We start from the raw sequence: 24,612 nt of genomic DNA, 5'->3' as shown, positions 1-24,612 counted from the left end.
AGTACTTGGCTGCACCGCTGATTCAGCCAGACAAGTCAGACAAGTTTGCTTTTGAAAGAGGTACAGCATGACGTCAGCTATGGGAAGTTGAGCTAAATACACAACAGCATTTTCTGCGCAATGCGGAGTTGGCGTGGAAAAAGGAGTTCAGAACATTGGGAGAAGTTCTTTTGTAAATGCTTTAAAATACAGTGGTACCTATGAATGTCAAAGATGAATTTTTCTCAGCGTGAATCAACGAAATGTAATCAAATATGCATTGTTAATGGTAAAAATGTCCAAGTACATGAACTAAAATTTTTTTTGGGGGGGGGGGGGCGGGGTTTCAGCTAAAATGTGGAGACAGACTTGCTCTGTAAAAGAGCAAAAGAGGCACTTGGAAGTTGGAGTGAAGATTGATTTCTCCGTGTCCGCTCCTTCCTTATAAATAGACACATTAGTGAAGCAAATAAAGCAGCGTCGTGCTGCTTCCTTCTGCAGTCATTAAAATTGAAAGCCACACAAATAAATAAATACTAAGAACTCTAAACATCGTTCACGACTATGTTCTTTTTTTTTTTCATACACACAGCCACTCGTGTGTAGGAAAGAATGTTGAACGATGACTGTGTGAATTTGTCCTTGATTCTTTTGGCCTAGAGTGACGTCATCGTGGAAAAGAAAAAAAAAAACCCGTGCAGACGTCAGTGCGGGAACAAGGAGGCGTGTCACAGCTCGGATACTTCCTCAAATATCTCGAAGCGGTCGCGTTCACTTTCCGTTCCTGGAAGCGGGTCTCGCCTCCTGCTTGGTCAGGAAGTACTTGAAGAACTCGTACACGGACCAAGCGATGGCCGTGGATGGCATCTGGTATATCACTCGGGCCTGCACCCCTTTGAAGAAAGCCGCCAAGCCACCGAGCTTGTACACCGTCCTGAAAGTGTTGGCCATTCCCGATAAATGGCCGCTGATGTTCACGGAGCTGAGCGCCACGTTCTCCTGCGTGTTGAGGAGCGTCTTGCACACGTCAAGCGGCGTGGTGACGGCGGCCGAGATGGCGCCGGCCGCCGCCCCGGACACGATGTGCGTGCCGGGGTGGTAGTGTCTGTGGGGGTTCAGCCACTCCTGCATGCTCTCGTAGGTGATGAAATGAACGGCCTGGAAGGGGATGTTCATGGTCAGCTGCGTGCTGTAGCTGCGGTAGAAGGCGCCCGCACCCTCCGTGCGTGTCACGGTGCAAATGCAGTCCCAAAGTCCACGATAGGGCGACTTGTACATTTGCATCCTCTGCTTCACCACTGAGCCATGATAACAAAAACACATTAAGGATTCTTCAATGAAATGGAGATTTTTTTTTTTTGCATTATTCTTACAATTTTTTTCTCCTGGGAACATTTGGGAGGCCACGACAAGCGCAAAATGAAATTTGAAGCAATGGAATTGGAAGCGTTAGTGGACGAGCTAAATATTTCCAGAGTTACAGAGGCCACGACGTCAACGGCTATCTGCTAGCCAGTAGACACTAACGCCGGCAACAGGTGCTGTATGTCACTGTCAGCGTCATAAATTAAAGATTTTATGAAATATTATTATTTTTAACAATTGAACATGATTTCAGGATGACTTTGTGTGAACATTGGTGGCAAAAGTTGGCGACGGCAATATGAGGTGGTCTACAGCCAGCACATCATTACACACTGCGGGGAACAACTTCAAAATAAAAGCGTTCCAAGTCATTAATGAAAGCCAAGATTTATTTTGAAGTTGGACTTCTCATCGCGTGCGACCGTCATGCATAGGAAATTAAACAGGTACTTGAAGCAGGAAAAAAAATTGCTCAATGACTTGTTTCACCCTAACCCAGAGGCAAGAAAAGTTCAAAGAAGTTTTGCCATAGTGCGGTTGACGGCATGACTCGTTCTTGTCAGCTCTTATTTCAATAAGAAGTAGCAAAATTGCATCGCCGAATAAGATGATATTGCGCTAACATTTTTTTCTGATGTTTCAAAAATGTTTAGGAAAGGAGAAAAGACCCGTTCTCCGCAATCACCTCTTATATTACCAGCGCCTCAGCAGTTTTGGTTTCCACCTGCCTTTTAGACGTGATATTCAAACACGCAAAATCAACAACGAAGATTTGTGTCATGCTGTAATTCTGCCTCAAGAAAAAAATAAAAGCTCAGTTGTGGCTGAGGCTGTCAGAAGTATTTCTTTTAAAATGACTTCTAGTTGGGGTTAATTAGTGGAGTACACGTACAAAGCAGATTACTGAGATGTCTTCCAAGCTTTTACACGAGCAACATAAATTGTTCATTTACTACTTTGATGTTCTGTCAAAACGGAACATTATTATCTTCCTAAAGGCACAAATTCTGCTAAGGACTTATAATTAATAAATCAGCTGATGAGGGTTAGACACGACTGCAGTAAAACAGTTACAAAAAAAAAAAAAAAAGGCCATAATTCAGATTCTATGATGAATGAAACAATCCATGGTGCCTTCAATTTTGGATTAGATTAATATAATTCATTTATTTATGTCTTCAAAGGTGTTGTGTTGTGCTTACCTTCAGCTGGGTTCATAACGGCATCATGGAGGACAGTGGCCACACTGCCTGCAACACCTGCAATGATATTTGTAGAGATAAAAAGGACATTCAGTACTATAGAGAATTGTCTATTGAATGGACTATATAGAAAATAAAGAGCCACATGAAAAGCGAAAACAAATCTTCTGCCATCATGACAACTTGACAAGTGCTTCTGCGTGGGCATGCCACATGTGCAATTGAAACACCTGACGACTTGAAATTGGGGGCGGGGCTTCGAAAATGACAATCTGCTTCCTTCAACGTAATTAACATATTTTCTCTTGGAGGCGTTGTACCGTTGGCCAAGTGACTGTTGCCTCCACTTTTGATGACGTCACTGAGGGAGTGCTTGATCCGTTCGTAGCAGGCGAAGTACAGCGCGTGGGCAGGACCAGCGCCCAGCATGGTGATATTGAGACCCCTAAGCGGTCTGAGGAAACCTTCCGTGCGGATGATCCTTCTCAGGGCTTCGTACACACCTCTATACTGGGCATTGGGTTCTGGCTGCAGACTCTGCATCCTTGTCTGGAAACATAAGAAGACATTTTTTGGCTCTATAGTGTGTCACAATTGGGAGAAGCGTCTTGCATTGTTGCCTAAAAAGTAGTCACATGCTTGTGACAGCTGAGAGCTCTTTTGTCGGAGGCATGACGCTCTGATGTGTGAGGACGAGGCAACGCTTTGTTTTTGTCCGGCATGCCAAGTTATCTGCGCAGCACAAAGCTTGTTTTTATTTGCGGGGAGATTGAGCCAGCACTGGCTGGGGAAGATAGGCACGGTATATCTTCCTCAGCGTGTCCTAATGTATTTCCTTACTTTTTGTGCTTACAGTAAACTCCAATTACATTTCTGTTTAATACAGATGTGGGAACTTGGGGCAACACAAATCTTGGCTGATGTTGCGTGTCACCCTTTGCTGCACAAACCACATTACAGTATAGTGACGAGGGAAATAAGTCGGCATATTATTTTGATCCAGCAATCAAAGTCCTTAAAATGAAATGAATGAGAATCGATTTAATACAGAATAGTTCCAAAATGAAAAACTTAACTAAGGGATGTGGCGCTACAGCTACACTAAAACAACTTCACCGGGAAGTATTTATTATTTTCAGAGCAACACTGGCATTGAAACACTCGAGAACATTTCGACATTCTCCCATCCCTTTAAAAACACTTACCAAATAATTTGTAAATTTCAACTGATTATCATTTCACCACTTCTAACTCACGCCGTAGTGACTTGACAAAATCACGTACAACAAACAGGGCGTAAAAACGGCAAAAGGAAACACATTATAAAGACTTTCATATCATTTTAGAGATATGTGCGCAAATGTTTGGCTACTTGCAGTACAATGACTCAGAGTTCCATTGTTCTGCCTCATTTTACGATGACTGGGTGATTCTAACGAGGACAGCAAAAGGCACTTTATCATGATATTGAGCCGTTTACATAAATGTTACTTAAATCGTTGTCTACATTTTTCGGATACAGGTTGTCTGATTGGCACTGGTTGAGCTCCATTATATTCATTACAGTTTTGGCGGCAAGCTTCCACTAGCCAGTGGTAAACCATGCAAAAGTTGTAGTAGTACCTCAACCATGGCAGTTCTAATCAATACTACACAAGGGTTATGACGTGCACACACCCTTCACCGTGTGAGGTTGATTTCAAGAGTGTGTAGCACAGATAAGGTCCCCCTCGCGCACACCCTTCACAGTTCTGGCGCAAAACACTAGGTGTGGCTCAAATGATATCTTGGGAGGTGAAGTTATTAGTCGGCAGGTCCACTGGACTCCAAATAAACACACCCAACATTTATTGACATCTGAACCTCAACTATGAGTAGAGACGTTATGGCACCTGGAAGAAAACATATCCAAACGAGTTCAAGAGGAAATGACAAAAGGAGTTTGAGTAACGGAGGATATTTGGGCAAGACGGCAAAAGAGGATATCATCTTGACAAGTGACTGTTCTTGAAATAACAGAAATAGCACTGTACCATGTGAAATAGTTACATCGCAAAAGCTGTTATAACTGTAATTGATTAATGTCACATGCGAGCATTCTTAATTGTAAGATTTAGAGATAATTGTTAGTACTTAAACCCAAAATTTGAAAAACAATCTCCTACCTTTAATAATAAAGCAATACTGTTTGTCATTTGTCATACAAGCAGGCACATGCACAGAAGACCACAAGTGGTGCTCCAACACCAGTCATTTGCCCCAAGTGAGCAAATCGCCCATGGCCTGGAGCCCGTTTTTCTTAATCCATTCATCTCTACCGGGAAAATAAAAAGTTAACTCTCCATCATCAGATTCCTCCAAAAGTGTTTTAATATCAGACAGGTATTTGAGTTATTGGGAGAACTGCATCCCTTTGCCATTGGAAGACATTCAAAATATCTGCAATCGTTTTAGCAACACGTGTCCATTTTTGGACTTGATACCCACCACCTTACACTAAACACGGAAGTACTGCAAGCATATAGCCCATTCGGTCTGAAGAAACTGATTTATTTTTTATCGCAGCTCTGTGAGAGGATAGAACTGCAACTGGCTCGCACCCTGACCTACATTATGTCAATGATTGTTCTGCTGCAGCTTGACCAAAAGCAAACCGAGGGTTTCTGTTGCCGCGTTATATACAACTAATGCAGTTCACGCGGTAAGTGTGAAAGCGTGCCAGGCGGCTGGATGAAGTGTTTGAGGTGAAAATTTGCCTTCTTAGCCTATTTTGCATATGTTATCTTGTCACGTCACGACAGCCAATTGGCATCAAGAATGTACTTACTGCACACGCAGTACAAACACACACAGAATGTTAAAATTAAATAAAAAAAAATAAATTAAAAAAAGTAGGACAATATGATTGCAGTCTGTGGGACTGAGACGTATACATGACAGGCAGCTTCCAAAACTGGCCGAGATCAGCGCAACAAAGGAGCAAGATTGGAGAATGGGGAGCCAGAAAAACTGAATAGAAAGTTATTGATTTAGATGACAGATGGACGATGCTAAACTGCAGAGCTGGGCACTTGACCATTTTTTGCCGGTCAGTCCCCTGACCTTGATCTCGGTACCATTTTGCGTGTCCCGCTGGCCTTATTCATAAATTGTCAGCCCCCGACTCCGTTTCGGCCTCCCAAAAAAAAAAAAATAATTAATTTTTCACAGCACACTACGTGAGAATCACTGCACTAACAAATTGTCTTAAAGACAAATTTCCAACCAGACATGTTATGAATCCTACTTCTGGGGGGTTCTAGGCAGGACACACACACCACTGCAATAAGAATGACTGATACATGCAGGCAGGACATGCAGGCTGAAAATGAAATGAGATGATCGTTCTAAAAATGTATTGCCTGTGTACAAAACATAAACAACCAAGATGGTTAAGGTTAGTGGGGTTTATCAAAACACCACTGGACTGAAGTCTGATCCTGCCTTTGCTGCCCGGTTCAGTAGAGTGTGTCCGACCACAATGCAGCAGCCAGTCATATTGCAGCGGGGCGTGTCCTGTCTAGAACTCAAGCGGAATCACGAACATACCCAAAAGGCCCATTTATGCCTTCTCACACACTGCGTAAACATCATGTACAATTGTTTTTCTTTGCTGCCGTCAATTAGCTCTCAATATGGCTACCAAGAATGAGGAACTTTCATGTGATGGTGCTATTAAGAAACCCTGGAAAGTACACGTGTCATCTGCTGAGCTCTCACTGGTATGGCAGGCTCTCGCTGCCTGTGTGTGAGAGTGAGAGAGAGAGAGTTACAAGGCACTATCTAGGGAGCCCACACTATTTAAAAACATCACCCAAATGTTCTACAATGTGTGCATCTGTATATTTTATCTAAATAACACATAATAAATCCACATGTTTTTCCTACAATGCATTTTATTAAGCTTTTACATTTTAGTTAACGATACAGTGCTATTTTCCGTTTGCAAAAACATGCAACAAAATAATTGTGGGGTGTTTTGGGGGTGGATGGAACGGATTAAAGTCAATTCTATGTATTTCAACGGGCAAAGTTGATTTGAGATGTCAGCAAGTTGGTACGTGTTAAATGCCATTACAAACGCAAGTTAAGGCACCGCTGTACTACAAACTAAACTTTAATATTAACTATCTTGATAATAAAGTCTGTTAATGGGCGTCAATGGAGGCTTGTCAAGCAAAACTTTCTTGTCACACTGACAGAGGCTAAACAGGGAGATATGCTATACGGCTTGTGTTTTTATATTATTTTTTAATGAAGACATAGACATGTTTTTTGTTGTTTTTTTTTATTTTTTATTCAATGCTATCCACGGCAGCATAGTTTTAAACTGTCTTCCTGAATTGAGCTAAACAACACAAGCTAACTGTGGTCAGGCAGGTTATGTAGTTTAAAGCTAACGCTTGTTAGCTAAGAATTGACACGCCGTCCGTGGTGAAGCGGAATTGAGACGAAGAATGATGGCCAAGTTAGTGGCGTAAATCGGGTTAGGTGCGGCGGTGCGGTAGGTGTGTGTGCGTTACCTTGACGGAGTCCACGGGGTACATGACCGTGTGCTCCAGCACGCCAGCCACTGCGCCCGCTGTCATGTGCGTCGTCACCGAGACATGAGGCGGCAAGCTCTCGTAGTCGCCGTCACCGGGAGCGGGAGCGGGAGCGGGCTGGCCGCCTTGGCTCGCTGTCTGCGACATCTCCAGCGGTGCCAGCACACGCTCTGAGCTCAACTCCATGCGTGGCGAGCTTATCACAGAGTTATCGGCAGCGTGGACCGCCACAACATCTTCAGTCGTCACCACTCGCCGGAGTCGGAGAGCCGAAGTGACGTTTCCAGAATGGGCGTGAGCGTCTCAGAAAATCACCAATCGAATTGTGTATACTTGCTCATTCGGCGGGCTTTTGGTCTGCGGTGGCCAATGAGAAGTTTTCTCTCTGACACTTGGCTATTCCTGCTGTCACGCAATCTGTCATTGATACTTTTTAAAAATTAAAAAAAAAAAGAAAAAATACTATTAATGGAACTTCTACAAATAAATTTTTTATATGCACATTGTTTTCAAAATGGTTATATAAACACATTTAATTCAAATGAAAATTACTACTGTACTTAATTGTTGAGCGCTGTATATAAATAATATCAAACACAAAACACAAAAAAGAAGCAATATTCACGTTTGAGCAAAACAAACGGTTTCACAATGACCTACAATACAGTGATAAAAATAAAATTAAAAATAAAATAAAAAACAAGAAGTAGAATCCCTTTCTGGGTGAAAAGCAGTCCTATATTTTAATACTCTCACTGAAACTTTTGAGTTTTACACTATCACACACTGCTGCTGGAAAAGATAAGTGGGCTTGGTCACCTCAGGAGACAGCCTGATAACAGGTTGTAATAGATACAGAAGCTCTATGAAGTCTACAACTACTGTACGGTATTAAAACAATCCGAATGGAAAAGGAAAAAAATTATGCGCGTAATTGTTAGGAGGGAAAACACCTGCAAAACTAATTTGGTTGTAAAAAAAAAAACAAACGTCCATACGACCATAATGATAAAAACTAAAAGAATTTAAATGGGTAGAAAGAACATTGCCTTTTGTGGATGTAATAACAATGTGTTACATTAAGCACATTAGAACAATGACACAACAGCAATAATAATTACTTAAGAAATTACATTTTTTATCATTCAATTGTCAGATTCATACATTTTTGCGAGTTTTTTTTTTTTGCATTGAAGAATGAATTACGTTTTCCGATTTGGCAGCACAGTTGACTAGTGGTTAGCACGTCTGCCTTACATTTGGGAAGTTGAGTTTTCAAATCTCAAATCAAGCCTACCTAGTGTGAAATCCATCGCCTTGCCGCTTATCTAAGCTTACCTACAAAAGATGTTAAGCTCAATAAAGAGTGAGTGGCTGTCTATATGTACGTATAATGACATCTGGGATTTTGCTCCAGATCGCCCGTGACAATAATGAGAACAAGTGGTCTAGGACACGGGTGAATGGAAAGCAACAGAACTGCATCCTTTACTCTTGGGTCAACTGATCATAACACCAAGGGAGTGTTAGCCCATTTTCTTTTCGTCTATAAGGACATTTCAATCAGTTGGCATGACAAGTTACTGAAATATTGTGCGGACTTAAGCTTGCTTCACAATAACTGGAGAAACACTAACCCTGTACTTCATTGTTGAGCTACCAGATTTTAACAAAGGCATTGAATATCAAATTGATTTCTGACGTCTGCTCCTCAGGCAAAAGAATAACCTTTTATTAGTGTATTGCAATCAGACAAACATTTCATGGCACTCATTGTGCATAAATAACATGTTACATGCCCTTATTACAATCATCTCGAGTCATAGGACTTATGAAAAAGAAGCGCCCCCCATAAATAGCGGCAGCAGTCCTCAATACTTAATGACAGCAATAACAAGACAAAAGAAAAAAACAGCACATCTGCTTGATAGAAGTGTTTTGAATTAGTCCAACAGCGACGAGACATGTGCACAAGTACCGCATCAAATTCGTTGTCACACACACACACAAATACAATAGTACCAGCATGCGCCATATTAAGAATTTCCATATGCATTCCAGTGCCCCTGCCGCTTAAAGATGAATTATTTTATGCCTAATGATAAGTTTAAAAAAATGCTCCTTAAAAAGGCAGAATGAGGCGAACACCAACAAAAAAATTAAAATAAAATAATCAGTACAACTTTTGCAAATAGTTTCATTTCTTCTGTAGGAAAATACAACCTTTTTGTGCACCAGGTTTCAAAGATGACATGAATACAGTAACTGGCACATTTTTGAGGCTCAGTAAGGCCTGAAGTCTCACATGGGAACTTCCTGGCCAAGACACCATGCATACAACATGGCAAGCGCTTGCACCAGAGTTCAGAGGTGGGTGGGGAGTGTTGGTGATCCCAAGCCGTCCTCCAACCACGGCATGGAGGAAGGGGAGCAGCGCTGCGCGGCGCGCCGGTGGAATCGGCGAAGTCGCAGCATGTATAAGTAGATTGACAGGAGGACGATGAAGAAACAAACAAGGAATATGTAGTGGTTGTTGACAAAGGAGAAGCTGTGCCGCCACTGATAGTGCACTCCTTTGAGACTTTCCTGTTGGATGTCCCTAAAGGAAAAAAAGGCCCAAATGAAGCTCATGACTTCATAAAACTAAATTCTTGGCACACACAGATGACTGAACGCTTCCTCTGAGGCTAAAATGGTGCAATATTTATCATGGATAAACATGAACAACATCAAAACTACCACACCAGCTTTCATAAGTACATACACGATCTCAATAAAAATTCAACTGCACTAAATAAACAATAGCTGTTTAACACAGCAAAGGGATTTCAAAAGAGAAAATGTATATAACGTGTCATTTGTGTAGGGAAAAAAAAAAAAATCCCTGGATAATATGGTTCGCACGTCAGCCTCACAGCCGGGAGATCCTGGGTTTGAATCTTCGACTCCTTTGTGGAGTTTGCATTCTGTTCTCCCCATGCTTGTTGCTTTATTTTCTGATGAAGTCCAGCCTCCAACCACATGCCCAAAACATGCATTTTAGCTTCATTGAAGACTTTAAATTGTCTATAGGTGTCAATATGAGTGGAAACGTTTGTGTATGCATGCCCTGCGCAGGACTGGTGACCAGTCCAGAATCTACCCCACCTATCACCTAACATTAGCTGAGATAGACTCCAGGTCACCTGTCATTCGAACGAGAAATAGCACGCCAGAAAATGAATGGATGGAATGCAACTTTAGCCGAATGAAGGCTGATCTTACCTCAAAGGTAGGAAGCGTGTTCGGAAAAGAATAGCGCCCAGAGTCCACTGGACCTCCTTGTCATAGACCAAAAAGACAGTTTGCAGGTTTTTATAGTTGACCGGGAAGGAAAAGCCGGAGTGCAATACTTCATACATCCATGCCGATTTAAAACATTGATACCTGCAGATACATAAAGAAATAAAAGACAAGTATTATCACAACACGGACTGTACACCTGCTTGGCCTTGTAACAAAAACGGCAACAGCACGTGTTTGAGAATCGGTTGCAACCAATGTTAGAAGTTTCTCCAATTGGCAGCGTGCGTTCTGACAATGATTAAGTATCCATTGCCATGGTGCAACATAAAATGGGCTACAACAACAGGCTACTTCCAGGAAACCAATAAATAAGGACGCATTGGTACTAACTGTGCCAGAACCAATTTGTTGTCTTCTTTTAAGTCTCTACTGGAGGCAACCTTGTAATTCTCTACACTCGTTTTGATTGCTCACTATTACAAAATAGTGCGGCTTTTATGTAAAATGTGTGCACATTCGGATCTTCTCGGCTGGTGAGAGGAACTTACTGGAGTCTGTGGAGATCAGTGTGGGAAGCGTACAAACCAGAGTCAAAGCGTTCTCTCAGAGTCTTCCACTGGGTGGCACAGTAACTCTGGAAATGTGAAACCACATAATCAGCTTTGTGATTTGGCTTTAGAGCATAATGTTTTAACAATCACATTTTCAATTGAACAACTTCCAGGTTGGTTGTTGTGCCTTTATTTTAACGGCTTGAAGCTAATTGTTTTTATTAGCCACTGTCTGCCTCCTGAGAGTTGACACAACTTTAGCGTAGGTGAATGGTCAAAATATAACCAGCCGGGGTTCGTGTGCAAATTCATGCTCTTATCCACTTCAGCCTGTATAAGTGGAGAAGAGATACACAATGTATTTTTGATATTGTGGAGGTGATCACATGAGTTTATGTTTGATTTCAATAAATCCAAACTACAGTGCAGAACGCTTTTAGAATTTGACAGGTTGAAGTGGACAAGATTAGTAATGTGCAATTGCATTTTGGTAGCAATCATTCATTGTTTTCGGCAACAGAAATGACAATTTGAGCAATGTTACCTCGCTTGCCTCCCTGCTGCGGCATAGACGCTGAAACCGGAAAAAAAATAACAAGCTAGCTCCAAAAGGGGCATCCTAATTTGTCGTAAATCTCTTCACCCGGAAAAAAAAAAAAAACTTAAATCACTACAGTCTTTTAGGGGAGTTAATTTTAGTACTGATGTAATTTTTACACGCAAACCTATTATTAAAGTGGCATTGTTAAAATATTCCAATTGTCCCTTTAATATACTCAAATCATTCATTCCTGAGACGCGTTGAAATTTACCTTGGCAGCTTGGGCATATTTGGAAGCGTTATAGTCTCCGCCCATGCGTAGCACATCCTCTGTGCAGTAGTAGAATTCAGAGAAACCAAAGAACTGGCTGTTGTTATAGTCAATCGCCGGCTGGAAGATGCCGTTCAGAGAAGTTTGAGTCTCATTGGTGCGGTTTAGGAAGGGTCGAAGCCTGCGTCTGCACTGGTCAAAGTCGCCTGTGCCTTGCACATGGAGCATCTGCTCAGGAGTGCCGATCTGGTCCCGCAGGTCTGTGGGGAGACAGGGGTCCTGGAGGGGCGACGTTGCCGTCTCGCCGACATGCTGGCCTAGCAGCCTAGTCAAATCAGATGGAGATGTTCAGGAAACGAAGACAAGTGAACTGTTGGGCGTTGGCTGCAGTACTCACTTATTTCGAGTGGTGGTATTTTTTATGAGGCTCTCCTCATATTTTTGTCGTGCTGCATTTCCACCAAAACCCAGGAAGGTGGACACATACACACGGTAAACGTGATCAGTGTGATGGGCATCGCATCCCAGATTAAATTCTGCGAGTAAATCCTTGGCCACTTCCTCCTGTAGGACAAACCAACGATATTAAATGATCTTATACTATCGGTTAATTTCTCACAACACATAAAAATGTGGGGATTCTGACATGACTTTTCATTAGGTACACAAATGTAATGAGAGCCAGTACGGAAGTTGCTTGAAAAATAGATTCTAATGACTGCCAGAAATGTACTCATTGAAACAAAATGGTTATCAGTGGTGCCTTGAGATACGAGTAATCCATCTGGCTTTGACTTGCAAACAAATTATGGTGACAGTGAACTTAACTCACTTCACAACAAGCAACAAATATGTGAAGACAAAAGGTGTAGCCAAAGCAACAATACACATCGGCATATATTATTTATCATCTGTGAAAAACGACAAAATCTTACTAAGACACCGAAAAACAACTCAAGGATCATAACTCACCTTCTCTAAATCAAACTTCAATAAATTTTTGGTGACGCCCTCTATATCAGTTTATTAGAGCTCAATGTGTGATGGATATACTGTATTAATGGAACAAGTCTCTACCCCAGAGGCCATCAATTGCTTGAAGGTCTTCACTAGATAAATTCAGCGCAACATCCTGCGAATGGATACTTGCAACAGGCTTACAGTAAATGATGCATGGAGAGCAGATGGTCTCCATGGGGCAAGAATGGTGCACACAGTGTCAACCAGGGAGCAGAAGAAAGAATGAGTGACACAACAAAAGCGCATAAAAAAATGGAATTGGTCGTGGATAATAACCTGTTGTGGAGAGGCAAAGCTTACACTTTTGGGCACTTCAAATGCTATCTGTGTGGAAACTCCGCCCATGTCCAAAACGCCAGCAGTCCTTTTTCTCACCAGCGCCTCCTGTTGATCACTCCCTGGGACATTGACCTCTACAACAGCGTCCTCATCTTGACAGAAAAGCAGGACATTGGTAAGAAGGAGGCGGCAGCAAGTGGATACTGTCACTAAAAATGTTAATGCTGCACAACAATTAATGCATTAACAAAAAGGCAACAGATCAAACTAGTAAAACACCATTCCTTGGTGTCCTTACCAGTATGCGCATGATGAAATTTTCCAAGGACAAAGTTGATTCCAATCCAAGCATAGACCCCTAAAATCAATAAGAACATATTTGAAAGTTAATATACTTTATCAAATAGAGCAGAGTTTTCATTGTTGAAGACTTTCCTTGTTTACGTCACTACACTTTGGAAAACCGCTGAGGAAGACCTATTTTGTGTACATGTAATTTGAAAAAGACGAAAGCTGCCACTCGGGTCCCACATTAACTAGGATAAGCCTCCGGGCTGCATGTGACCCTGCTAGGATTAACACTTGATTGATGAATGTTATTCACACCATGGGTCACCAACATGGCGCCCGCTGGGACCAGGTCACCCCTACAGGGACCAAGTGAGTCACCCGTGGACCTGTTCTAAATTTAGCTGTCGAATTGAATATGTACACACGTAAAGGTACAGATAGTCAGCGTGTATCGTATTACCTTCCAGTTTGCCGGAAATTACTTCAACGTGAGAATCCGAGAACAGGAAGTTGAAGTTCACCGGGATATCTGTTCGCAAATCTTCCAGAATCGCCTCCTGCTGACTGATATGAAAACGACAAAATTATCTTAATTCACTTATTTATGCATCGCAGTGCTTTTTCAGGCTACAGTAAGTGGAAAGTGCCATCGCTTGTGCCGGCAAGAAAAAAGTTGAGCCACGACCGTGAACTATGGTGGGAGCAAATTCCACAACATGCACACTAATTCTTTGAAAAAGTGATCATGCGCTTGCTTCAAGCTCTTTATTTCTACCCCTGAGTTTACTGTAAAATTAAAGAAAAAAGAAAAGAAAGAAATTATACGCAGGGTATGCAACAAACCACATCAGCTTTGTCTTAAAAAGTTTGCTCGCTTGATGCTAACACATGATCCCAAAATTTGCATTGATGGTAATTTAAAACTTCTAAAACACTTATATTTGAACACAGGCGAAAGTAAAACACAAAGAGCACATAAAACAATACTCACAAGCACATTTTCTTTATCCTCTGCGTAAAACGACAAATTTTTGCAACGATCCTTTTCTGGGTTTCATCAACAAATCAAAGCGAAGTATTTCAGTATGTATTTACTGCCATCTGGTGGCCAAGATTGCATGAGCAGCACAAAGCCCATTGCAAACTGTATGATTCTTTCCAGTCTGTTTAATTATGCAACAACCGTATGTTTGTCAAAGCACATTTTTGTTTTGGGGTGCCAAGTTGGTTTAACAGCATACGAACGCATAACATATGAACGCATTGAGCTATGAACATTCACTGAATGAGTTAAAATTGGTCAACATACAACACAAAAGTTAATGCGCTGCAGGAAGTAAAACTGCGCAGACAGATGTGTACCTCTCAGACAGAATTCTCATTCCAGCTGTGCACAGGATGTAAAGAGGTGTTTCAATGTGCTTGTTTTTGGGAATGTGTTCAGCTGCAAAGCTCAGCAGTGGATAGATGTAGTCACTGGCTTTCTCCGGTGTTTGAGCCATGTTAGAAATCCCTAAACGCAACAAGATGAAATGTCTGAGGCCTACCACACAACACAAACCATCCTGTTTGTCACATTGAATTATTACCATCATCTATTTTAAATGCATTCTCTTACCTGGCTTGATCTTCATGACCACCGACTTCCGATTTTGATCCTTCATTTGTCGAATGTCCAGGAGTTCGTGGGGATTGCCGTTGTGACTTGGCCAGCAGTACACATAAACCCTGGAGCCGCTGCTGCCACAATCCACCACCAACCCATAGTTCAGGTCAGGATTGCTTGCGTCTGTCGTGTCCACGTCCGTCACACGAGCCAAGTGTCTATGAAGACCAGGAAGTAGTTACGGGATTGCTCATACTGAAATAGTTGTGACTTCTTCACAGTGGTGAGGTTCAGAGTTGGATTCTCATCACAGGTTCTTGTTTGGTGTTTGCATGCTCTCCCGGGGAAATATTAGCTTGCATTTTCAATGTTATCAATTTGTTTCATAGAAATCAATACAAAACTAAGAAGTTCAAAAAGGCCGCCTTGTAATGAGAATTATGGCCACGCCCCCTACACTCCCTCCATGTCTTGGTGGGAGCGACGGGAGGGACTGACCACATATGATCCCTTCAAAACCATTGTCATTACGTTGCTAATATTCTCAAAATAACGGGGATCAATCAGCCCCAAAATGTATATGGACATCTCAACTTAGGCCCACTTACACCTCTGAAAACAAGACAAAACAATGAGCCTCCATATGGTGGACTTGAAAGAGTAAGAAATGATGCAGTTTAGGAGCAATTTCTTTCATGCCCCATGTCTGGACAGTAAGACGCCATTCTCGTTCTGCTAACCTTGACTGGTTCGCCATTGAAAGCTAATTCTGCCTCGATAAGCCACGGCAGCTAACACCAATGGCTGCCTTTCTGTGCGTATGCCTATGGAGATTAACAAAATTGAAGGACCGCTAAATAGTCCAAAACTACAATTAATTGGTATGAAAATTCATATGCACATTCTTACTACTGTCCACTCCAACATTTAAAAAAACAAAACAGCATAATGTTTTTGATATTGTGTAGGTGTGTGGCTGTTCCTCATAGGAGCTCATATTTGATAAACTCAAAATATTATGCACTTGGGTTTATATTTTCACAAGTTGAGATAGACAAGACATGTGCATATGAATTTTGGTTACAATTAGTCACAGGTTTTTTTTCCAGACACTAGCTAATAGAACGTGACAAACCAAGCTGGGAAACAAACACCAATTCCAATGCTTACCTCTCTGCTATGACGTAGACAGACAATCTGTGACATCAGTCATGACCAAAAAACTCACTCCAGATTATTTTCTTAAATTTTAGTGGTGACCGCATTTTTTACGATGATATGTACCAAAGTTCAGCCCAACCAAGTGTCCCTTTAACCTGTGGAAGCTGTTCTCCTGTGTAGTCCAGCGGGCAGGCAACTTTCCAGTGGCCAGAAGCAGGTAAAGTACTCCCAGGAGAAACAGAAGCAGGCCAATGAACAGCAGCTGCTTGGATGACGGGAGCAAGAGACGAGGAAGGACCTGGGATGACAGACTGAAATGCCAGGAGGCTGGGAAAAGGCAGGAAAAGCTGATCCTAAAGGACAGATCCGAGAAAGGAAAAAGATTGACCGCTAGGCTTTTTTCAGAGCCAATACTGATTATTAGACGTAATGGAGGCCGATAACCGATATTTTGAGGACAATGTTCATTTCTAGAAAAGATTTTGAAAGATAAAAACTCCAAAACTTGGCTTAGTTTAGATGCCTTTAAGCACATATTTATGAAACAACTTTAGTGATTTACAACATGTTAAAGCTTTTTTAGATCTTGGAAAGTAGACAACTTAGTTTTAAAAGTCTAACAACAAGTACACGGAGCTCCCAGGCTCCGCTTCATGCCTTATAGTGCAAGGAAAACAAACATCTCTTTAAAGTTTACTTGGGCATATTGTTTCCTATTAGTTGTGACTTGTAGTAGTCCAACATTTATTAAAATTTCCGGTCTGTTCTGTTGCCTTACCTTCCTCTACTCGCGGGACCTCTCCCGTAGGGCGTGTGATTCGAGGTGAAAAAGCAAACAGGCAGCTTAGTGCTGATTGGCTGCTAGTAGCAGCCTGCTACCCACTGAACAAGAAACCAAAAAGATGGCGCAATGGGCAGGCAGGGCCACAAGCACAGCAAAGAGAGAAGTGTGCTGCAGCGTGCCAAAATAAACCGGCTTTTAATTATCGGGTGTTAAAATTAAAATAAAAAAAAAAAGGCTGATGCAGATAATCGGCAAAATGCCAAATATCGGCCCTGGCCTGGCCGATAATCGGTCTATCACTAGAAAGGAAGTCAAGTGCATCTGAGAGAAGATAAATATAAGAGTACATTTCCTATGAAGCTTGTTAGGAAAGTTCCACGACTGGAGTCCAGTGATTGAAACTTTTCTGACACACCTCGTACATTAACAGCTCACAAACAAACCTGGCCATGTTGAATGTTGTCTTCACTGTCTTGGTCTCATTCGTGTAAAGCCATCAGTCTGTAGGTTGGACGAAGAAACTCCAACTTTTGGACCACTCCATCCCATTTTAATCACGACTTCCTATTTCCTTACATTGGCAAAAAAAAAAGATGTTTAGAGTTGAATCTAGCTTCACTGGGCTTCTTTGGATGGTCTCGCTGTGATGGTGAATTCCTTACATTTGTTTCGATGCGGAAAAGAAGCAGATAAAAACTAAATACTAACAAGGTTTTAAAGAATGCAGTTTGTTAGCCTCAGCGTCATTCCTTCAAAGTATTTTTTTTAATAAAAAAATTGCATATTTAACACCCATTAGCGTGAGTAGATTAAGTATACGTACAAGAAACGGACAACACATTTTATTCTTACGTTTCAAAATGGCAAAGTCTTTCCTGTTTGCAGACGACCGTCATAAGTGTGACACCCGCAGGCCGCAGCTAGCCGGCTAATGGATTTAAAAAAAAAAAAAAGAATAAAAAAATCTAGTCGGCTAATGTGAATGAATGTGGTCCCCTTGCGAAGGACGCGTTATCTAAATTATCCCGGCGGTGCCCACGATTTAAGTCATTATCAGCCGAATGTAACGCGAACAAATACGGACACCGTACAACGTTCCGACACCGCCCACCCGGATATGTGAAGGAGGAAGTTCTTGAAACCCGCATGACAGGCTTCGTCTTTCTCGTTTGACAGCAAACTAATTATTAGCACCCCATAATTTTACTAGATTAATACCGTAATTTATGAAAGAAAAGAAAATGCAAAATGTAATATTTTAAATTCTTAATTTAATTATGAAACATGTTCCTATTAATATGCGATTGAATGCACTTGTTTGGTTAAAAAAAAAAAGTTGGTGCAGATGGGATAGGCTACTTCAGCACAGCAAGCCTGTACAGTATTCAGATGTTATATGGTACATTTCTTTCAGCACTCAACCCATTATTCAGTGTGCATCAAAAAACGTGAATGTATTTTAATACTTTCAAGCTGGGCAATCCATCCGGGGGCAGAACGGTGCTGCCCATCGGCCCGGCCAGACGCCCATTGACTTTTCTTAAAGCCTTTGTAAAATGAATTTGGAGATTCCCTCCAGAGAGTCCACTGGTGTGCCTTCTTTAGAGCGCCTCATTGTGTGTGCACACATCTCTCAAAGATCTATTTTTATTTATTTTTTTGCCAGGGCTAATTTTATATACTAAGCAACTTTTTTAAGGATTTTAATTTGGCCTGGTTGTTCACAATACTCCTCTCTGTGGCATTTCAATTTCTTAAGACATTAATTTTACTTTGTAGGGACTTTAAGAATGTGCTTTGCATGATTTGAACATTCAATTATACCATTTGTCAATATATTAATAGCAGCATTTAAGATGGGAAATGATTTAAATAGTCCCTCTAAAAAAAAAAATCAGTCATTTCAATTGCATTAAAAGATGCACGTCTCCTCACTACACCCAGACAACTTGCACTCTACTTAACCTTTTGCATTCTGCCCACTCCTTGTGAGAGATTTGCCAGCAGCGACTCACATCTACACACTTTAATCTCTTGCTTCGCTGCATTATGCTTTTCACAGTCATCATCTTCACATCGGTTCTTTGCAGGTCAAGGTGTTGCACCTTTCCGAGTGGTTTGGAAGCGCAGGGAGGGAAGCCAGAGCGCAGTACATTTTGCAAAATGTTATTGAGTGGACATGGTAAAGACACCAAGGAGAGCCTCTGGAGTAAAGGGGAACCAGCCAGGAGGCAGTCGATCACCCTCATCAGGGACATCCAGGACATGAGCGGCTGTGTTTGGTTATGCTCGTATGAGAAACTGCAGACAAAACACAACGATGAACACATTAATGCTATAATCCGTTTTATGGATATACAAATATACCAGTAGACTAAAACGGGCCAACAAGTGTGTCAATGTGGTGGCTATGTTGGAAAGGGTGAATTTCCCATCGCAAGGGATGTCTGGACAAACGTAGCAGCGGCTATGTTAGCATGGAAGGGGAGAGTAATGTAATGGAGCATAGACGTTAGCTTAGCATCCGCCACGCATGTTAAGAAGCATATATTCATAGCGACATGTTTTTACTGGCACAACTAATGCACACGTCACTCAACCATATCTTTGGTACAATACACAGCAGTTTGTTTTCGTTTTGTAACGTCTGACAGCATCGAACCGAAACGGAAGTAAAAAAAGACAAGGCCAGATGCATTCTCTTCCACAAGCACTTTGAATGAACTTTTAACTTCTCTTCACATTTCCATGACATTAAGAGGGTGTGAATGTTACTTAGAACATTGCAGGACGGTTAATAACTGTTGGAGCCTAAAATGAATGAATTCACTTTCATTTCTATTGGGAAAATGTGAAATTAGAACAACTAGAACAGTGTCGCATTGAGGATTGCATACAACGTATTTTCACATTTCAATGTGCTAAATATTTGTAATCTTACTTGAGTGTCAGAGAACAAAGGTTGGGCAGACTCGGAAGCTCGCGCTCTTCTGGCTCTCGATCCAGCCGTGGGCTGGGAGGCTCTGCACAGATGTGCAAGTCTTTGAGTTTGGGGCAGGCCCGGATGAGCTCCAGTAGAGGTGAATGAGGGTTTGTTCTCACTCCTTCCATGGTGAGCGACACGAGGGAGGAACCTGACACTTGCAAGGCAGGAAGGAGATCCTGCAGAGGGCCTTGGTCCTGCACGGAGAGGCTCCTCAGCTGACCGGACCACGACTGCAGCGCAGTGGCCAAAAGGGAAGGCAAACTTCTTCCTCCATTGTTCTCTTCCTCTTCAACTTTCACAGATATGGAAGTGATGTTTGGGCATAAACAGCTAAAACTGTCCAGAGACTCACATGTTAAACCTTTCACATCTCTCAAGCGCAGCGTTAGGTGTTCATCACTACCTATTTTCTTTGCTTCACTTTGAGTGCGACCTTCCTCATCATCCTCACTTTCACCAATAAAACCAACTTGTGCTTCTTCTCTCACCGTCTTCGACGCATCAGTGCGCTGTTCGCGCCTCCTTTCCCTCCACAGCTCCTCCAACTTTGGCAGCCCTTCTCTGCCGGCGAATGATTCCACCTGTGTAAAGTCTCTGTGCTGGATCAGCCAGCAAGCCTGTGAGAGGTCCTCCACGGCCAGTCTCTCTAGGTAAGGCAGAGAGAGGAGGAGGTACGCCACTAACGCAGCAAGGTCTCCCTCTTGTTCCCCGAAGCTGATATCAAGAGCGAGCAAACTACACAGATGCAGCGCAGTCACGGACGTGGCAGAGGAGGAGGAGGAGCCGGAAGCGGAACATGTAGATGGATGAAAGAAAGCTCCGAGAGCAAGGAGCGCAGCGGGGGAGAGAAGATGACATCCAGACACATCCAAATGCCGCAGTAAAGGGCAGCAGAGGACGATGGTCCTGATGACGTCGGCATCACATAAAGTACCCGCCAAGGAAAGTGAACGCAGAGTCGGTAGACAGCGCAGCGTGTCTGACAGCACCCTGGAAGGTAGCTGCTGTGCTCCAGATAGGCTGAGGTTGTGCAGGCACTACAAGATGTACAAGAAGACAACATTTGTCAACTTTATCATTCAGACATCGTTTTTAGATGAGAAACAAGTAGTAGTAAGAAAGCCAGAATGATTATTCAATTATTTAAAGGCGAAACGCCCAGTGACCGAAGGTGACACCACTGATGATGCGTCCAAAATGATAATTTCACCATCCACCATTCCATCAGTCACCACCAACACAACAAAAACGCTCTCAAGTAACTGGCAGCACAAAGGAATTTACACCTTATATCCTGTGATTTGTAAACTGCATTAAAATTAACTGTCAGGTCATAGTGGTTTGAAGTAACTCGGGAAACATGTGTACCAAATTTCAGAGACACTGATATAGTAGCTAACTATTTTGTAACTAATGTCAGCATCTAGTATTTCGTAAGTAACTTATTGTACGGTGTGCTCAACAAGTTAGTCTGACCTGGCAGCGTGCAGCAATGATGGCACACAGGGGAGAGGTGACCAGGCTGGGGCACTTGTCCAGGGATAGGCCTCGCAGCTGAGGCACTATCAAGAGATGGAGGGCAGCACGGGAGAGCTCCTTTCTAGAGCACAACAGACCTGTCAGCTCCTCCACCAACTCGCTAGCTGTAAGAGAGAGGGGGGGGGGCACCAACCAAAAAGTTAGATGGGTACAATCATTATCGCTTTATTAGCATTTCTGTTGCTGTTGTTGTAGTGCAGATGTAAACCATGTCTGTGACTCACAGAGCAAATTGAAAGGTCCCATGATGTGTCGGAAAGAATAGTGATCCATGTAGTTATCGGCATAATCTTTCACCCACACCTTCTTCATATTGTCAGCCAAGCTCAGCAGACAAAGTTGAGTCAGTGTAGGCACAGAGTCATCGTCATCCATCAACCGAGTGCGCCCCGTCTTCCTCCACTTGGGCTGGGCTTTCACCCTATTTTCCCGGGAGGCTCGAAACAGGGGCATCTTTGCAGACCCAATCAGATCCGTGGGACTCTCAGGTCACAGAACAGTCCCTGCAACACACAATGATGAGATGGATGTATTTATCTATTCACTTTATATGGCGCTTATCGAAGTTTATCCCAGGCATTAAAGAAGGACAAGATCCAAGATGGCCTTTTTTCACTAACAAGCTCAGTTTTTATATTTTTTTGATCAGGAAACTGAAATTAGAGATATTTTTTTTATCTATTCATTTGGGAGAAATTAGGAAATAATAAAGGACTTGAAAAACACCTACTTTTTATTGAGGAATATGGCCACACCCACCTCCACTCTCTCCATGAGTCATTGAAGGGACCGATTACAAACTCTCCATTGGAAATTATCCATTGAGACCCGTGCCTGCCTGCTGCTGGCTGTCAGCAGCGTCTGCCTCTTGAGAGTTGACACAACTTTCGCATAGCTAAATGTCAAAAATACAACCAGTCGGGGTTTGTGTGCACGTTCCTACTCTTGTCCGATTCAGCCTGTGTAAGTGGAGAATCAATCGGCACGGTAGTTTTGATTTCGTGGCAGTGATCACATGAGTTCACGTTTGATGTCATTGAATCCAAACTATTGTGCAGAACGCTTTTTTACTTTCACAAGTCGAAGCCTACAAGAATAGTAATGTGCATTTGCATTTTGGCGGCGATCGGTCACTGTTTTAGACAACAGAACTGACAATTCAAGCAATATTATCTCGCTTGCCTTTTCTGTTGTGACGTAACGCCGAGACCGAAAAAAAAAGCCGAGCTCCAAAAGGGGGCGTGCCAATTTGTCATAAATCTCATCACACAAAAAAAACGGTAAATCACTGCAGTCTTTAGGGGAGTGCATTTTCGTGCTGATGTCATTTTTACATGCAAACATATTATATAAGTGCCAATGTTAACGCCAATGAAGCGATTAATTGATAGTATTGATTGTTTTGTTCGTTAATTGTCTTAACAAAGTTTATTAAAAAACATGATATTTATCGCGTTACTGCGAGATGACTCATGCGCATATGAGTGGGGAAAAAAGACAAAAATATGGACAACATTTGACGTTATCGTGTTGCTGAAAAAAGAACAGTTTACCAGTTCAATATGCAACAAACAACTATAGCCTGAACTTTAAAACCTTAAAAAATAGTAAAGTACAGTTCTGGTTGCTACTGCCACTTGCAACTAGTACCCACCCGGAATAATCAAACTGGCTGAACTATTGAATGAACAAATGAAGTAGTTGAGTGTGGCTCACCTGACAGGTTGAACAAATGGAAACCGTTTTTGAAGGTCTTTGAACAAGCTTCGGCAAAATCTACTTCCTAAAAAAATAATAATCACTTCCTGTTTGCTGGGCTTTCGGTTTAACCGTTTTTATTACTCCCTGAATTTAGTCTGCACGGCACATTTTACAACCCATGCCTGCCACTAAACTCGAACAGTTTTTTTTATCCAATACTGTAACACTCGCTTGCTACAAACTGCTGTAATTTAAAAAAAAAAGTTATAATTTTAAGTATTCATAAAACGCACCCAAAATTAACTAAGTACAATATTATTTTCCAAATCCAATATACAATAGCAACTTCTACATTGTCATTAACAAGATTTCGTCTCCAACGACCATACGAGGGCGCCATTGTCATATATTGAGCAGGTGAAGACTCTGGCGTTGTGGACGTCGGTTCGAAAGTTGTTCAGCATCCTATATATTGTTTATTTTAATTTTTGATTGTTTTTTTTTGTGGGAGACATTTTCTTACAGGTATGTTGGGCTCATTATCAGCTTAAAACTGCCAAATTGCCCATTGAGGTGAATGTGATCGGGTGTATATTTGTGCCGCAATTGACTGCCAACCAGGCTACTTAGCATACCAGTTATATTGTCAGCTTGGGTCAGCTCATCTGTATCGCTAATAAGGAAAAGTGCTACGGAAAAGGAATGGGTTGATTGGGATTCTTCAGACTTGGTAAATGATACTTTATATGTTGGGTATTGTGTTCAGCTCATCCTAGTGTGACTGCTGCTGATATAGTTCTGTTGCCCTAGCTTTTTGTGGTAGCTCTGAAGCATCACTGGCAGTTACTCGTATCTGTCTTCATCTTAGATTTTATGTACGTATATAGCCCACCCCATAACCCTCCAATGCCTACATTTTGTTCCAAACCTTAGACAACCAGCTCACACAATAACAGATCAGCTCCTTTCCACCATTTGAGCTCAAACAATCCGGGCATTGTCATCTTCAGGGAAGAGGAAAATAATAAACTGATGTTACAAATTCAAATGCATGATACTGACTACAATGAGCTGAGCACATTTGTTTTGTCACATAAAATAGCAGAGTCTGAACCAGACAAACCAAATCTCGACTCCACCCTCAAATATCCCAAACAGGCTTTTACAGTCAACGCTGCACTCGAGACTGCTGGGAAATTTCCCACTTGGAGTGAAGTTTATCTGGTTCTCATAGCGTTGAACATTAACTTAAAACACAGCTGACAACCATGATAAGGTAATCAATTATTTTCTTTATCTGAAAAAAAAAAGATAATTTGATATACACCAGGCCGGACAACAACCGATATATAATTTTTAAACATTTTAGTTTCATGCTCGAAACCGGACTCCCTCAACGCACCTGTTGCAACTAGAAATTTGGTCCATTAAAGTTAGGAGGGTGTAGAGCTGAACCGCTGTTCCACAG

At 42.0% G+C, this 24,612-nt stretch overlaps 3 protein-coding genes across 9 annotated transcripts; all 3 read right to left on the bottom strand.

Annotated features, from left to right (window-relative positions):
* Positions 1-313: 313 nt before the first annotated feature.
* slc25a37 (solute carrier family 25 member 37) lies at positions 314-7,435 on the bottom strand. The gene is made up of 4 exons (XM_088292683.1): positions 7,109-7,435; positions 2,867-3,095; positions 2,547-2,603; positions 314-1,277 (listed from the first exon to the last, which is right to left on the bottom strand). The coding sequence occupies exons 1-4, from the start codon at positions 7,313-7,315 to the stop codon at positions 751-753; spliced, it is 1,020 nt and encodes a 339-aa protein (XP_088148809.1). The 5' UTR covers positions 7,316-7,435; the 3' UTR covers positions 314-750.
* A 1,404-nt stretch (positions 7,436-8,839) lies between these two features.
* On the bottom strand, positions 8,840-18,779 carry entpd4 (ectonucleoside triphosphate diphosphohydrolase 4). Of its 6 annotated transcripts, none has more exons than XM_088292620.1 (13): positions 17,771-18,091; positions 17,362-17,482; positions 16,290-16,487; positions 14,986-15,191; positions 14,730-14,880; positions 13,828-13,931; positions 13,375-13,434; positions 12,939-13,228; positions 12,175-12,341; positions 11,778-12,102; positions 10,963-11,048; positions 10,394-10,555; positions 8,840-9,728 (listed from the first exon to the last, which is right to left on the bottom strand). In XM_088292620.1, the coding sequence occupies exons 2-13, from the start codon at positions 17,367-17,369 to the stop codon at positions 9,494-9,496; spliced, it is 1,992 nt and encodes a 663-aa protein (XP_088148746.1). In that variant the 5' UTR covers positions 17,370-17,482; positions 17,771-18,091; the 3' UTR covers positions 8,840-9,493. The 6 variants fall into 6 exon arrangements, with proteins under 6 accessions (XP_088148746.1, XP_088148728.1, XP_088148758.1 ...); XM_088292602.1 differs by having other exon boundaries at positions 17,362-17,489; positions 17,771-18,090; XM_088292632.1 differs by having other exon boundaries at positions 13,098-13,228; positions 17,362-17,489; positions 17,771-18,072.
* Positions 18,780-18,791: 12 nt separating this feature from the next.
* Positions 18,792-23,269, bottom strand: LOC148344072 (uncharacterized). 2 transcript variants are annotated; one of them, XM_088292591.1, is made up of 6 exons: positions 23,160-23,235; positions 22,203-22,338; positions 21,668-21,946; positions 21,381-21,547; positions 19,860-20,941; positions 18,792-19,219 (listed from the first exon to the last, which is right to left on the bottom strand). In XM_088292591.1, the coding sequence occupies exons 3-6, from the start codon at positions 21,894-21,896 to the stop codon at positions 18,853-18,855; spliced, it is 1,845 nt and encodes a 614-aa protein (XP_088148717.1). In that variant the 5' UTR covers positions 21,897-21,946; positions 22,203-22,338; positions 23,160-23,235; the 3' UTR covers positions 18,792-18,852. The 2 variants fall into 2 exon arrangements, with proteins under 2 accessions (XP_088148717.1, XP_088148710.1); XM_088292584.1 differs by lacking the exon at positions 22,203-22,338 and having other exon boundaries at positions 23,160-23,269.
* Between the last annotated feature and the right edge of the window lie 1,343 nt (positions 23,270-24,612).

The sequence above is a fragment of the Idiotropiscis lumnitzeri genome, chromosome 1 (assembly GCF_059441095.1).
Source record: "Idiotropiscis lumnitzeri isolate Australia: NSW breed Sydney's pygmy pipehorse chromosome 1, RoL_Ilum_1.0, whole genome shotgun sequence".
In the NCBI taxonomy this organism is placed as follows: Eukaryota; Metazoa; Chordata; class Actinopteri; order Syngnathiformes; family Syngnathidae; genus Idiotropiscis; species Idiotropiscis lumnitzeri.
The sequence above is the reverse complement of the archived record's forward strand: the minus strand, read 5'-3'. Positions and strand labels throughout refer to the sequence as shown.